Genomic DNA, 16148 nt, shown 5'->3' with positions numbered 1-16148 from the left:
GCTTTTGCAAATTCCTGTTAATTCTGGGCACACTCGGGTTCTACCTCTAATTTCTTCTGACTACATTTTCATGTAATCTAATAGAATAAGCAGTTTATCCCCTTTCCTAGAACTCTGGAGTGCTCTACCATTCCTCTCACTCTATTTAAATCCTGCCGTGTCCTCCTCTCCATAGCCCCTGACTTTACAAGAACGACATAACCATTTGCTCAAACAGAAAAAAATAGTCTTGTTTTTGCAAAACAACACAACTTTTCACAAAAAGTAGAGTTCGCACATTTGGGCCTTTTGTGCTTGTTAATGTATGATAGGTTTCCTCTGAAGAATTCACAGTAAATCCACAGAAGATTCTTTAAGGTTGAGTGGTCCCGTCTAATAATGTTTTCCTTAAATAGTGTGCCGAAGACAACTACGTGCACTCAGTAATATTTACCGACATGCAGGCACGAAGACATAACTAGGGCACAATGGGTTTTATTCTCGCTAGAGAGGGCGTCTGGTGAAGACTCCCCGTTCAATACCCCCGAGTGGCCCGCATGGGATCTGCTCTACTTTCTGGACCTGGGGCATTAGCCAAACGAGCCCAGGGCACCAGAGTCCCGTGGATACCCTCACTTGGCCTAAGGGGTGTCCTCTGTGCCAAGGCGGCAGGCGGCCTCGAACTCCCACCTGCTCACTGCCAAACACGCGCCAGCCACGACGGAAGGCGGCAATACCCCAAGCGACCGGGAGCTCGTCCCCAAGCGCATCTCGCGACGGGCGGCCTCTCGGCGGCGCCTCACGCCCCACCCCCTCCAGTCCTTATCGCTGTCCCAACTCGCGGGGTCCAGAGAGTCCGGAGGAGGCAGGGGGTACAGCCGACACCACAACCTCCCAGCTGCAAGCCAAGGGAACTCGCTTCCACCTCCAAGTCCGGGGAATCCCCAACGACGTCGACTACAATGCCGAACTCGCCATCCCAGCCTTCCGAAGACTTCACAGCCCCTCACCAGGCACCCGTTGAAGGCGGCTCTTCGGCCCTCTCGCGAGAGAGTGCCTGGTGGTACCTCCTTCCTCAGCTGTCTTTCTCTCCCCGCCCCCAAAGTGATTGCGCGGCTTCCTCCGGAGGGCGGGAGCCTTGGACGTGGCGGGGCCGGGCCAGCCTGGCTGCCGGGCCTGGGGCGCTCTGCTTGGCCGCTCGGCTCACTCGGCCGCTTGGCTGGCCCTCCGCACCCGCCGTCCAGCCCCCAGCCGGTCCCCTGCCTTCCCAGGTAGACGGCCCGAGTAACGGCGGGGTGGAGCCGCGGGCCAGGTGGGAGGAGCAGTGAGCCCGGGCTGGTGGGCGCCACACCTGCGCGGGGCCGGGGCGGGAAGGTGCGCACGCGCGTTGCCGGGCTGGAGGGCGGTGGCTCCTGCGACGCTGCGCAGCCGAGCCGGCAGGCTGGGCGCACTCGCTCGCGGTGGCGTAATCTCTCAGCCTTTCTGCGTCTCCTTTCCTCCGCCTCAGTTTGGGGCGGGTCCGGAGAATGGCCTCGGAGATGGAGTCGTCTCTCGAGGCAAGCTTCACGTCCAGCGGTGCGGTGTCAGGGGCTTCAGTATTTCTGCCTCCGGCTCGCTCCCGTATCTTCAAGATAATCGTGATCGGTGACTCCAATGTGGGCAAGACGTGCCTGACCTACCGCTTCTGCGCCGGCCGCTTCCCGGACCGCACCGAGGCTACTATCGGGGTGGATTTCCGAGAACGAGCGGTGGAGATTGATGGGGAGCGCATCAAGGTGAGCGGATGGGGGACTGTCAGGGAGGAAGGACGCCCTGGGGTGACAGTTCCCAACCCCACTGTGGGTTAATCGCTGGCCGTGTGCGAGGTGTGCGCTCCGTTTTTTCTCAAGCCGATGTAGAGATTGGAGTTGGGGATTGGAAGGATTTATCTCTAACAAACTTATAAGGCAGTGCTCCGCAAACTTTAGTGCCCCGCGATTTACCTGGGCAACTTGTGTTTTTCTTAAAAATGCAGATTCTAATTCGGTACGGAATCAAGTGATGCAGATACAACTAGTCCATGAACCATACCTTGAGAAGCAAGAGTGTAGAAGGTATCCATTGGCAGTGTCTCCTGTGTTGGGAGTCAGTGAAGTAAGACCGAAGGAAAAAATGAAATTTCTCAAGCATGGAAAAGTCGTTTAATAAATATTACTTATTAAACAGGCATCTGAGCACTGCCCTAGACATTGTGGAAGTAAAACCTTGTTGTCTTTGAGGAAGTAGTTAGGTATTCTCTTGCATGCAGCTTTGCCACAGAAGTTTCTGTATGACATTGACTTGTTTAGAAAAATCTATTTTCCTGCAGAAACATTCTATACACGACAGTTCCTACTTGGTTTGCCAAAAGGGCATTCTTGGTGCCACCCTCTCCCTGTTCTTAATTCAGACCCCAGAAAAAGCTCTGCCTTCCGTATACTGCATTTACTTTTTTGCTTTAAATTAAGATGTCATCTTTACCTCGGTCCCCCTGTGGGGGGCGGGGGGGGGGATAGATTCATGTCTTCATTCTTTCCCTCACATCCTTGAGGCGAGAACAATTTATTTGTTCTCTAACCACTGCCTTTCCCCACCATCCTCAAAGGGGTTTAAATGCTAATGATGTAAAGGAGAAATTGGATTGAAAAGAAATCAGCCTTCTATAGGTCCTTTTGCCTTTTAGTTTTTACTTTAATTTTTTATCATCCCATTCAGGTTGCCAGTGGTGGTCCTTTGGGTGTACTGTAATAGGGAGTTAAGAAAGACCTGTATGCATTACAGAGGAAAAGACCTGGTAAGAAGAGACTGAATATTTTTCATCAGAATTAGGTTGGGCCCAGAAGCCTGGGGGTGAGGAAGATATTGGGGCTTCTGAAGTTTGAGAGAGAGGTTAGTTGGGGAAAAACAGAAGTCCTGGGAGAGAGTGCATGGGCTTTGGAGCCCAACTGGCTCGGCTCAGATCTGAACCTATGAAAGGGTAAGGATGGGCTATGTGTCCTCAGAAGGGTGACCATGTTTGCTCAAGACTGTCCCAGTTTTAAAATGAAGTCCCACATCCCAGGAACCCCCTCAGTCTCAGGCGAACTGGGGTGGTTGGTTACTGTAGTCCTTAGGTTGCTTAATCTTTCAGAGACCATTTTCTCTTCTGAAAAATTGGGATAATGCCATAAGAGATTAGATGAGAACATATAGGAAGCACCTGATTTACAACTGATAATCTTAAGATGATTCTTCTCTGGTGGCTTTACATCATTGTTCCTCTTTGGCACAGTCATTTTTGTGGCTGTGCATCCAGAGTGTGAAGCACAGATAAAGTAGGGCATATGCAAAAGGTGAGAGAAATTCCCCCAAAAGCATGATTTTAAAGAAATAAGTAGAGGGAATGGAGGCAGGAGAGGAGTTGGGAATTTCCTTCCTTACCTACTTTTGGGTTGCCATTTGTACTTTAACATCTCAGATGAATCAGGTGCAAATTTAAGCGGTATTTATATTGAAAAAATACAAAACATGTCTAGTGTCTAAGTTGAATACTTAACTACTGGGGTAAGTGCTGGCAGTCATAAGTGAACCAGAACCATAAATGGATGAATCTGGGAGCCAGAGTTTATTCTTCTGGTTAAGAGAAGTATGATAGGGTGCCTGGGTGGCTCAGTTGGTTGAGTGTCCAACTTCGGCTCACAGTTCTCACGGTTCTTGATCTCATGGTTCGTGAGTTCAAGCCCCACGTGGGGCTCACTGCTGTCAGCACAGAGCCGGCTTTGGATCCTCTGTCCCCCTCTGTCTCTGCCCCTTCCCTGCTCATGCTCTCTATTTCAAGGGTAAATAAGCAGATTAAAAAAAAAAAAGATATTAAAGGAAAAAAAAGAGGAAGAAGGAGAAAACATTTTTTTTCTGGGATTATTCCTCCTGAGCTTCAGCTTAACCTGTTTGGTTGGTAGAGGCCTGGAAACTGAGTTCCTTCTTCTTTCTAAGGCCTTAGCCATTGACTTGTACCTCCAACTTTTAAGACTTGAAAGATTTCTTTTGTGGTCGAAAAAGACACTTACAGAAATACTCTTTTTAAAAATGCTTTTGAAATGTTTATTTATTTTTGAGAGAGAGAGAGAGACAGAGACAGAACATGAGCAGGGGAAGTGCAGAGGGAGGAAGACACAGAATCTGAAGCAGGCTCCAGGCTCTGAGCTGTCAGCACAGAGCCCAATGTGGGGCTCGAACTCACAGACCTTGAGATCATGATCTGAGCTGAAATCGGACGCCCAACCAACTGAGCTACCCAGGTGCCCCCTTACAGAAATATTCTGAGATTTCTGTAGTAGAAAAGGATAGGACTATATTGGACATTTTTTTCCCCAAAGCTTTAAGAAACACAGACATTGTTGGGGCGCCTGGGTGGCGCAGTCGGTTAAGCGTCCGACTTCAGCCAGGTCACGATCTTGCGGTCCGTGAGTTCGAGCCCCGCATCTGGCTCTGGGCTGATGGCTCAGAGCCTGGAGCCTGTTTCCAATTCTGTGTCTCCCTCTCTCTCTGCCCCTCCCCCGTTCATGCTCTGTCTCTCTCTGTCCCAAAAATAAATAAATGTTGAAAAAAAAAAAAAAAAAAAAAGAAACAGACATTGCAAAGCAGCCATATGTTATATATTGGACCTTTTTTTAAAAACTGTTTTAGTGTCTTAAAAAAAACTGAAGTGAATGTAGAATTATGTCATGTGCTGCTCCTGCTTTTTCTTTGTTAATCTGCAATACATCTTAAGTGCTGCTGAAATGTTCATACGTATTTTCTCTTTGGAAAATTTTTAGCCTGATCTGAAATGACATGTCTTTTCATTTTTCATCTTCAATCGAAAGCTGGAAAGCTTTATGTTACTTTACTGATAAAATGATATTCTAGACATTTTTATTTGGTAAAAGTGAGATATTGTGTTGAATGTTTCTAATTCCGGACTAGAAATTTTTCAGACAGTGTGTCTTATGGCAGTGCCCTTTCAGTTAAAATGTTTTGTGAAATGTAACAAAGTCTATATTTGTTACTCTGTTCCTAAGTACTATATATGTATGGTTGGAAGAGCAGAATCTTGTTTGCAGAATTTTTGAAGTTGAATAAAATTATAAACTGAATTCCTTAAATAAAAATACATTTGATTTTTAAATTAAGACTCAACCCTAATCCTTATGCTCCATCCTTGTAATGTGTATCCCCATCATACCTAGCTGTGTTCCTTTCATACAAGCATTTTACAGCGAGACACCAGCGGAATCATTAAAGCCTCATGTTGCATTTGGTCCATCTTCTCCTAGGGGGCAGCAGTTTCTATTTGAACATTGGGATGGCTTCCTTTACAGAGGTATGACATTTTGCCATGATAAATACAAGATGTTAATATTAACTAAAGGAAAATAATCAGTACCTCTCCCCCATTGGTGCAACAAACATTTAATGAGTGATTGCATGAAAGATGACATTTTTGTTAGTCACAAGAATTATGATACACTGTAGGGGTTGGCAAATTATGCTTGAGGGCTAGATATAGTCTGCTGCCTGTTTTTACGTGGCCTGCAAGCTAAGAATGATTTTTACTTTATTTTTTATTTTATTATTTTTTAAGTTTTTAAATTTATGTTGAGAGCGGGGGAGGGGCAGAGAGGAGAGAGAGAATCCCAAGCAGACTCTGCATTGTTGGCACAGAACCCAGCAGCATGAACCCATGAACCATGAGATCATGACCTGAGCTGAAATCAAGAGTCGGACGCTTAACCCCGATTTTTACTTTTTTAAATGGTTGGGGGGAAAAATCATAAGAATATGGTTTTATGACAGGTGAAAATTATGTGAAACTCTGATTTTAGAGTTTGTAAACAAAGTATTGCAACACAGCTATGCTCGTGTCTGCATTTTGGGCTTGCTTTTGTGCTCCAGTGGCAGAGAGGAGTGGTTGTGACAGAGATGTTAGCCCCACACAACCTAAGATACTCACTGTTTTGACCTTTTATGGAAAGAGTTTGCTAACCCTGATATAGTGCATAAATGAATTACTGTCCTAGATTAGGATAAGATTTATATACCTAAAAAGGTGACCAGTAAAATCAGATGAAGAATGAGTGCCGAGTTATTGTTTGGGTGTGGGTGGAGGAATCCTTTGTGCTTGGGGTGCTAGGTGCAGTCCCACTGGGGGGGGGGCGCGGGTTTTCTGATGAGGACCATTAGCAGGATGCTCCCGTGGGATCAGAGGTTCTTGTGGAAAGGTGGCAAGTGAGAAGAATATGCAGGTCTTGGTAGCAACGTTTGTGAAGAGTTTGAAAAAGAAAGCTGAAGAGTCAACTTCAGGTGCTCCTGGGTGGCTCAATCAGGTAAGCATCCAACTTTGGCTCAGGTCATGATTTCAAAGTTTATGAGTTTGAGCCCCGCATCGGGCTCTCTGCTGTCAGCATGGAGCCTGCAGATCCTCTGTCTCCCCACCGCCCCCCCCCCCCCACTGCCCCTAACCCAAACGCATGCGTGCACACAGACTCTCTCAAAAATTAATAAACATTAAAAAAATTATTTAAAAAAAGAGTCTAGACTTTATTTTGTATGCATGGCAAAAAGTCCAGGTGTTTTAGGAAGATAAATGTGGCAGCAATTGAGAGTGAATCTAGAATAAGATACAGTTTGCCCCCTGACCTGGTTTTCTATCTACATTCTCTCCCTTGGTAGTCTCTCAGTGTCAGCTGTCACATCCGTGGAGATAACTTCCAAATCTTTGTCTAGCCCACCTCTCTCCCTGTCTTACTGTGCATTTCCTGCTGTCTTCTAGACATGGCTATTTGGATAATCTCTCCTTCGCCTAGAATGTCTGAAGTGAGTTCACCTTCCCTGGCAAATCTGTTTCTCCTGTTTCTCCCCACATCACCTAGGTTGTCATGATGGCATCCCTCCTCATCTTCGCAGCCTTGTCTCCTTTCTTTTGCTCCCTAAATCCAGCTGGGGCTCTACATGCATGATTCTGTAATCCATCCTTTCTTCAAAATCCTAGTTTTAAAAATCCCTCTGGTCTGTTGCAGCAGCTCAACTCATCTCCCATGGCCAGTCTTCAGTGAACCTGTTTTATACATTGTTGCCAAAATGCCAGATTAGTGTTGCACTCTAGGGAGATTAATGTTCTCTGCCTCAGATGCCCTGGGTAGTTCTCCACTATATTGTAAAATTCCAACTTTTAAAATTAACGTAGGACTTCCTTCCTTTTGCTTCAGACTGCCTTTCAAACTTTTTTTCCCATTAATTTCCTTCAAGTACCCTAAAGTCCAGCCGCTTGTTTGCTGATCCCTATGTTTTCCCCTTGCATGCCCCACTGCTTGCCTGGAACATTCCCCCTGCCCATATTTCACCACATGTAATTCTTCCCTATTCAACTCAGTGTGTCTGTCAAAAATATCACACACCTCCTTCTCCATTCTATTTCTTCCTTCTATGAATTCCCTTTAGCAATTTACCTGAGACTTTAAATTATCTCTTTCCTCATTGTATTATGTAGGTGTTTCTTCCCCTTTTATTAAGTCTTACTCAGTCCTAGAGCAGGATCCATGTCTGGAAATGCCATAGACTTTTTTGAATGTCTAGCTCCGTTTCTAAACTATGGTGTACTCAGGGAATACATGTTGAATGTATGGAAACAAGGAGATCAGATGGTAAGCTACTCTGGAAATCTAGGATTGAGGTGATAAGGGAAACTAATGGAAATTTGGTAGCTGATCAAAGAAGGAAGATCATTTGGATTAGTACTTTTATCATTTTCAGTCAGACAAAAACAGTATTAAATCAGTTTAGACAGATCATCTTTCATTTTGGTGATGATACTACTAAAAAAACTTTCATCAACAATAAGAATCTACTGTTAGTTTTTTGCAAATAATAAGGTTGAAATTTTTGTTGGAACTTCTATTGGAATTTAAAGTAGAGATTTTTGAAATATTATTGAAATATGTTTCATGTGCATATAATGTTTAAAATGGGAGTAATATCTATGGGAGCATGCATTAGCCATTTTCCATAAAACAGTATTTTTTTAATGTTTATTTTTGAAAGAGAGAGACAGCATGAGTGGGGGAAGGGCCGAGAGAGAGAGAGAGAGAGAGAGAGAGTGAGTGAGTGAAGGAGACACAGAATACAAAGTAGGCTCCAGGATCTGAGCTGTCAGCACAGAGCGTGACATGGGGCTCGAACCCACAAACTGCAAGATCATGACCTGAGCCAAAACCGGATACTTAACCGACTGAGCCACCCACGTGCCCCTAAAATATTAACTATTAAATTGGGAAAAATTGCTCTGAAAATACTTCCTAATTAAACCAGACAAAAGCGTGTCACTTCTTTAGTTTCCTAAGTGTTATTCTCCTTTGTTAAACACTGTGAACCACTCTACTCAAAGCTTAACCTCAAGACTTTTCTAAGCTATCATGGGGTTTGTTCTCTACCAAGTCTCACCCCGTTGGTTTCTCTCTCTTTAGGTCAAACTTTGTTTTGCCCTTCATGGCTGACAGTGTTTGTCATCTGTCCTGTCCTTTCCTTTCTGAGCCTCTGACTGCTCTTCCCGCAGACCCTTTGCCCTCGCCTCATGTTCCATGCAGGCTTGAAGGCTGCAGACCGTGTGGCAGTGTGTCTTTGCCTGAGCTCTTGTGTCAGCAATTCTGTTAGGAAATTCTGAAGCTTCTTTTTAAATAATCCTTTGTAAGTGCCTCATTAACTTAGTAATTACTTTTATGGCTTTCCAGTAAAGTGTGAAGAGTTATTATTTCAGACCCCTTGTTTCCTGGAAGTCTTGATATGGTAGAATGCACGCTTTTGAACAAGATTGATGGGAAGCAGAGTACTGTTGAGGCAGGCCCATCCTAAAACAAACAAACGGTTTTCTTAGGAATAAACATCCTCATCATCACGTTTATTGAGGGCTTTTGCAGTTCTTTGAGGCAGGTCTGAATTCTGTGTAAGCAATTTTTTATGTTTAGTTTGTTTTTATAGAAGTGGTTGCTTGTTATGAAAAACAAAAGTAGAAATAAAGGGGGAAGTTGCCTTAAAGACAGCTATGGTTAATGTGTTGTTATATTTCCTTGTGTGCTTTTCATTTATTTACTTTAAACTTATAAATATTCTCTGCTTAAAACATTATAAGTCATTCTTCATTGATGAAATGGTTTTTGAATACCTGAGCTACAGGAAATGTTAAAAGAGAAAAGGTCAGCTGCAGTTTCTTTGGACAGCTTTTATATAGGTCATCCAAATTATTCCCCAAATACCTTTCTAAATGTTAAAGATACAGTTTGGTGTGGGGTTTTTTTGATGACTCTAAAAAACTGAAATATAATTTAGATACCATAAGATTTACCCTGTTAAAATATACAGTTTATTGGCTTTTTTTTTTTTTTCAACATTTATTTATTTTTGGGACAGAGAGAGACAGAGCATGAATGGGGGAGGGGCAGAGAGAGAGGGAGACACAGAATCGGAAACAGGCTCCAGGCTCTGAGCCATCAGCCCAGAGCCTGACGCGGGGCTCGAACTCACGGGCCGTGAGATCGTGACCTGGCTGAAGTCGGACGCTTAACCGACTGCGCCACCCAGGCGCCCCTTATTGGCTTTTAATATATTCACGAGGTTGTGCAACCATTATCACTATCTGCTTCCAGAACTCCAAAAAGAAACCCTGTACTCATTTTAACAGTCATTCCCATTCTTACCCTACCCTCACCACCAGTCTACTTTCTGTCTCTGTGGATTTGCCTCTACTGGACATTTCATATAAAGAGAATCTTATAACATGTGGCCTGTGGTGTCTGGCTTCTTTCACTTAGGATAGTGTTTTCAAGGTTCATCCGTGTTGTAGCATGTATCAATACTTCATTCCTTTATTTTAATTTTTTAATGTGTATTTGTTTTTGAGAGAGAGAGACAGAGCATGAGTAGGGGAGGAGCAGAGAAAAAGGGAGACGAAGAATCCAAAGCAGGCTGCAGGCCCTGAGCTGTCAGCACAGAGCCCAACACGGGGCTCGAACCCAACGAGCCATGAGATCATGACCTGAGCCGAAGTTGGATGTTTACCTGCCTGAGCCACCCAGGTGTCTCAGTACTTTATTCCTTTTTATGGCTGAGTAATATTCCATCATATGGACATTTTGTTTATTCTTTCATCAGTTGATGGATATTTGGGTTGGTTCTACCTTTTAGCTATTACAAATACTGCTGCTATGAACATTTATGTACAAGTTTTTATGTGAGCATATCTTTTCAGTTCTCATATACACATGGGAGTGGCAGTGCTGGGTCATATGGCAACTCTCTCTTTTTTAAAATAATTTATTAAAGTGAAATTCAAATAAAAAATTAACCATTTTAAAGTAAACAGTTCATTGACATTTAGTAGATTGGTAATGTTGCATAACCACACCTCTGTCTAGTTTCAAAATATTTCAATCACTCTGAAGTAAAACCCCTCACCCTGAACAGTTTCTCCCCATTTCCCAGCCCTGGCAACCACCAAGTCTGTGTTCCATCTCTATGGATTTTTCTATTTGGGAAACTTTGTATAAATGGAACCACAGAATATATGTCTGGCCTCTTTCACTTAGTGTATTCTGGAGGTTCACCTTTGTTGTAGCAAATATCAGTACTTTATTCCTTTTTATGGGTAAGTAATAGTCCAACTTTTTGAGGAACGGCCAAACTGTTTTCTAAAGTGGCTGTTCTATTTTATATCCCCGCCAGCAATGTATGAAGGTTCCAATTTTTCTACATCTCTGCCAACACTTGTTATTGGCCATTTTTTTTGTTGTTGTTGTTTTTTAATGGCCATCTTAATGTGAATGTAAAATGGTGTTTCATTTGTTTTTGATTTGCATTTCCTTGATTGCTAATGATGTTGAACATCTTTTTATTGGCTATTTGTATATTTTCTTTGGAGAAATGTCTGTGCAGATTCTTTGTCAATTTTTTAATTGGGTTACCTGTCCTTTTATTATTGAGTTGTGAAAGATACTAAGTATTCTGAATAGTAGACCCCTGTCACACATATTATTTGCAGGTATTTTCTTCCATTTTGTAAGTTGTCTTTTCACTTTCTTGATAATATTCTTTGAAACACAAACGTTTTTAATTTTGATGGAGTCCAATTTATTTTTTCTTTGATTGCTTGTGCTTTAAATATCATTGTCTAACCTGGTGGTCACAAATATTTATCCCTATGTTTTCTTCTAAGAATTTTATAGTTTCAGCTCTTACATTTAGGTTTTTTATCCATTTTGAATAAGTTTTTATATATGGTGTGAGGTTGGGGGTCCAACCTCATTTTTTGTATGTTGTCCCAGCACTATTTGTTAAAACAACTATTCTTTCCCCTGTTGAATTGTCTTGGCACTCTTGTTGAAAATCAATTGACCACAGATACATGGATTTATTTCTGGACTCTCAGTTTTGTTCTGTTGATCTATATGCCTAGTCTTACTCTAGTAGCACAAAGTCTTTATTATTGTAGCTTTGTTTAATGAGTTTTGACAGCTATCGTTTGAAGCATTTTTAATTGTTTGTTGAGTGTTTTTATTCTTAACCTGTTAGTTGAGATAAAAAAGTTGTATTTTTTTAAAAGAAAAGTTGTATTTTTAAAGAATTATACATTTACTTTATTAGCTCTTTGCATACACAGTGTAGCTAGTCTATTAATACTTATTTTTTTAGGTCTGAAACTAAACTTTGCTTTCACCATTGAAGAAGCCAAGGTCTAGAGGTAAAATAGTCACCTAGTGGCACATAGTTGGCATTGAATACATAATCGTTGATTTAAACAGTTTAGTTGTTAGTAGTTATTAATTTGCTTTGCTGACAACTGTTTGCTTCTATCTCTGACTTATATGACACTAAGTCTTCATGGCCTATCTGCCAGTTATGTTGCTTACATCACGAAGGGGGTATTTTATAATAATTTATTTTGTGACATCTCTAGGAATGTATTGAGGCAAAACCTTGTGATTTGATGAGTAAATTACCCCTTGAGTGTAAGGGGTAAAGGTTTTAAAGAGTGTACATGGTAAGTAATTTTATGATGCCATTTAGCTACATATAAGAGAAGTTCAGCTATAATGATTTAACCGTGTAAGGTTTTATTTTTCTCATGGAATAAGGAGACCAGAGGCAGCAGTCTGTATGATGGTACTGTGTGATTCCAGGTCTGTGTAGACTTCCGCCATTCTTGTGTGTGGCTTTCTTCTCCACGGAGGCTCATACAATAGTTGCTGAACCTCCAGTCATTATATCCCATTCCAGGCAGAAAGGGTATGGTGAGAGAGGTGCAAAAGGCACGTGTCCAATGCTCCTATCTTTTTTTTTTTTTAATTTTTTTTTTTAACGTTTATTTATTTTTGAGACAGAGAGAGACAGAGCATGAATAGGGGAGGGGCAGAGAGAGAGGGAGACACAGAATCAGAAGCAGGCTCCAGGCTCTGAGCCATCAGCCCAGAGCCCGACGCGGGCTCGAACTCACGGACCGTGAGATCGTGACCTGAGCCGAAGTCGGATGCTCAACCGACTGAGCCACCCAGGTGCCCCAATCTTTTTTTTTTTTTAATCACACATCTGTAGTTTTCCTGGAAAATCCCAATGAAAGACTGTCTACAAATTATTGGCTAGAACTATGTGATTTGGCCTCCCTTAGTTCTAGAAGAGCCTGAGAAATCAAGTTTGTAGAGTACTTTATATTTCTGCCTAGAGCAAAATTTGGTTTATGTTAATTAGAAAGGGAGAATATTAAGGAAATGGAGAAATTTGGTCTCAAAAAGAACTGCTAGGGGCACCTGGGGAGCTCAGTCTGTTGAGCGTCTGACTTTGGCTCAGGTCATGATTTCTCAATTCGTGAGTTCGAGCCCCACATCAGACTGCTGCGGTCAGTCTGTCAGCACAGAGCCCACTTTGTATCCTCTGTCCTCCTTTCTCTGCCTCTCCCTGCTTGCACTCTCCCCAAAATAAACAAATACTTAAAAGAAAAATTAACTACCAAAAAAAAAAAAACCTGATAAAAATTAGGGTAGCATGGGAGTGCATGGCTGACTCAGAAGAGCACGCGACTCTTGATCTCAGGGTTGTGAGTTCAAGCCCCACATTGGGTGCAGAGATTAAAAAAAAAAAAACAACTTAAGAAAATTAAGATACCATGGAAGAGATTGGTGACCAATATTTTCATCCCTAATCACACTTTTAAGGTGTATTTATTCATTCATTACATCTTAATTGAGCCCTTACTATATGTCGCCATATCCTGAGCAATTTGTATCTTACATTCTATTTACTTTTTGGGCCATCTGCAGAATCTCCTCATTTTCCTCTACTTTGGTGTTGTTTTGTGAGAAATCACCAGTTTAGGCTTCCAGTCCATACCGTGAACATTTATAAATAGTACAAGTCTGTCAATCAAAAGTCATCTAATAAGCAAGGGGTGCTTGGGTGGCTCAGTTGGTTAAGTGTCGATGTTGGCTCAGGTCATGATCTCTCGGTTCGTAAGTTTGGGCCCTGTGTCAGACTGTGCCTACAGCTCAGAGCCTGGAGCCTGCTTTGCATTCTGTGTCTCCCTCTCTCTCTGCCCCTTCCCCACTCATGCTCTGTCCCTCTCTCACTCTCAAAAATAAAAAAAAAAACATTAAAAAATTTAAAAAGAAAGTTATCTAAGCAAATTGACCTCTAGTCTTTTCCACTGAGATCAGTATCCTCATCATTTAACTTCTTTAGGCAGTAAACAAAGGTAAGGTAATTCAGTATTTTAAGATAATTATAACACATGACTTATATTTAGCTTTAGATATTATTTTCCTCAACTCCCCCATATTTGGACTGGGAGATATTGGAATAGTCTTGTTGGTTGAGATGTTTAGGTTAAATAAGTGATGTTCTAGCCTTTTATAATTTTCAAGGAGGATTTTGTATTTATATTACATATATATATACAATCTATATTATGTATAAATTGTATATATAATATATATATATATATATATATCTCATATATATAGTGTGGGGACTAGACCTAATGACTCTTAGTATCGTCCTAAGTCTATTTTAAAGTTAGTCTGGTGAAAGGTAGAGAAGGGCATATGGTAACCAAATTTACAGGGATTAGACAGTTAACGTGTTTGTTAAAACCTGATATATTTTTATTTAATATTTTAGAATCAGTTTTTGAGGTAAATTTCCTCCAGACAAATTTAACTTACTGAAATTTAAATGCTAAATTGAAATATTTGTTCTGATACTTGCATTAATTATGAGGTAATTAGTGTCATGAAATCTGGATCCCGTAAATTACACTGAAAAGGCATTATGGAAGGGAACAAAGTAATGTAAGTGAAGACGTACTAAAGACCATGCAGAGTTGATTAAAATTTTCAATATGTATGATTGGGATGAAATGTTCAGTTTTCTCTCCTTTTTCACTTTCAGATCCAGTTATGGGACACAGCAGGACAAGAACGATTTAGAAAGAGCATGGTACAGCACTACTACAGAAATGTACATGCTGTTGTCTTCGTGTATGATATGACCAACATGGCTAGTTTTCATAGCCTACCATCTTGGATAGAAGAATGCAAACAACATTTGCTAGCCAGTGACATACCACGGATTCTCGTTGGAAATAAATGTGACTTGAGAAGTGCCATTCAAGTACCTACAGACTTGGCACAGAAATTTGCTGACACACATAGTATGCCTTTGTTTGAAACCTCTGCGAAAAACCCCAATGATAATGACCATGTGGAAGCTATATTTATGACCTTGGCTCATAAACTTAAGAGCCACAAACCATTAATGCTTAGTCAACCCCCCGATAACGGAATTACTCTGAAGCCTGAACCAAAGCCTGCAATGACATGCTGGTGCTAAGTAACAGTCTTTATTATACTATCTAATTTTGACAAAAGAAATACTTTTGAAATATGACAGTGATAAGTCATAAGATTTAATCTCAAGTATAATGGATCATCCTGACACTTTACTATTTATCATTGTCATGCTGATTTTTTGTATTTTGTATCTACTTAATTAAGTTTGTCACTGTGACAACACAGGGAAAAAGTTGGTTTTCATGTGAGGTTGAAAATGAAGCAAAGGTAGAATGAATCAGAACATTTTTCCATTGAGAACCCAAAGAAGGAGGCTTCAGATGAGAGCATGATAGTATTTTAGGAGTAAGTGACTGTTCAATCGTGTATTAATGGGATTGAAAAAAAAAAATTAAAGGTTTAGGACATACTTCCTAGGTGTGTCCTTTGAATGGGAAGTGTTCTCAATAGGATAAACCTGGTATTTGCCTCTGCCTATAGTTCTTTCTTTGTATTATTGATGTATTTAATTGCATTATTATTGGTACATTTTAGAGCCAAGACTTTATGTTGTTCCAGTGGGAGGAGAAGGCATGGAATGTTTTCTGGTTCTCTGTGCATAAAGAGTGACTTTTCCAATGATTCCAGATGCTTGATATTTCTAATCAGTATCAATCATATCTACAGAAGTCATTGTTACTTTTAAAAGAATAATTTGTTTTCTTACTAATTTCTGTTAAAATACACAAAAATAAGTCTGACTTTAATGAAAATGAAGTGAGGGGTGCCTGGGTGGCTCAGTCGGTTAAGCATCCGACTTCAGCTCAGGTCATGATCTTGTGGTCCGTGGGTTCGAGCCCCACGTCGGGCTCTGTGCTGACCGCTCAGAGCCTGGAGCCTGTTTCAGATTCTGTGTCTCCCTCTCTCTCTGACCCTCCCCCATTCATGCTCTGTCTCTCTCTGTCTCAAAAATAAACATTAAAAAAAAAAAAAAGAAAATGAAGTGACATAATAAGGTGCTTTATATTTTATTTTGATATCTTTAGTGAAAAACCAATTGAAAACATTTGAGGAGTTGTAACTTGGGAGGAAAATAGTTAAACGTGGTTCCTGGCTACCACAGGAGACCTATTCTTAGCTCTTCGTAATTTCAGGCTCTATATCTGGCATAGTATCTCTTGTTCTCTTCCACAGTCAGTTAATTTAATAACTAAAGGTTGAATTAACAACTCAACTTCTATTTGGAGTGTAGCTCTGAAGGCATACCTCTAATTGCTATGAGTCTACATATATTTCTGTAATAGTATTGTGTTACAGTATATCAGT

The 16148-nt window shown here is 41.3% G+C and overlaps 1 protein-coding gene across 1 annotated transcript; it reads left to right on the top strand.

Annotated features, from left to right (window-relative positions):
* Positions 1-1140: 1140 nt before the first annotated feature.
* RAB33B (RAB33B, member RAS oncogene family) lies at positions 1141-15500 on the top strand. The gene is made up of 3 exons (XM_043603966.1): positions 1141-1250; positions 1487-1754; positions 14443-15500. Exons 2-3 carry the CDS (start codon positions 1506-1508, stop codon positions 14881-14883), a joined length of 690 nt encoding a protein of 229 aa, XP_043459901.1. The 5' UTR covers positions 1141-1250; positions 1487-1505; the 3' UTR covers positions 14884-15500.
* The last annotated feature ends 648 nt before the right edge of the window (positions 15501-16148 follow it).

Source organism: Prionailurus bengalensis, chromosome B1 (genome assembly GCF_016509475.1).
Source record: "Prionailurus bengalensis isolate Pbe53 chromosome B1, Fcat_Pben_1.1_paternal_pri, whole genome shotgun sequence".
Classification (NCBI taxonomy): Eukaryota; Metazoa; Chordata; class Mammalia; order Carnivora; family Felidae; genus Prionailurus; species Prionailurus bengalensis.
Note: the sequence above shows the minus strand (reverse complement) of the source record. Positions and strands in the feature narration are given on the sequence as shown.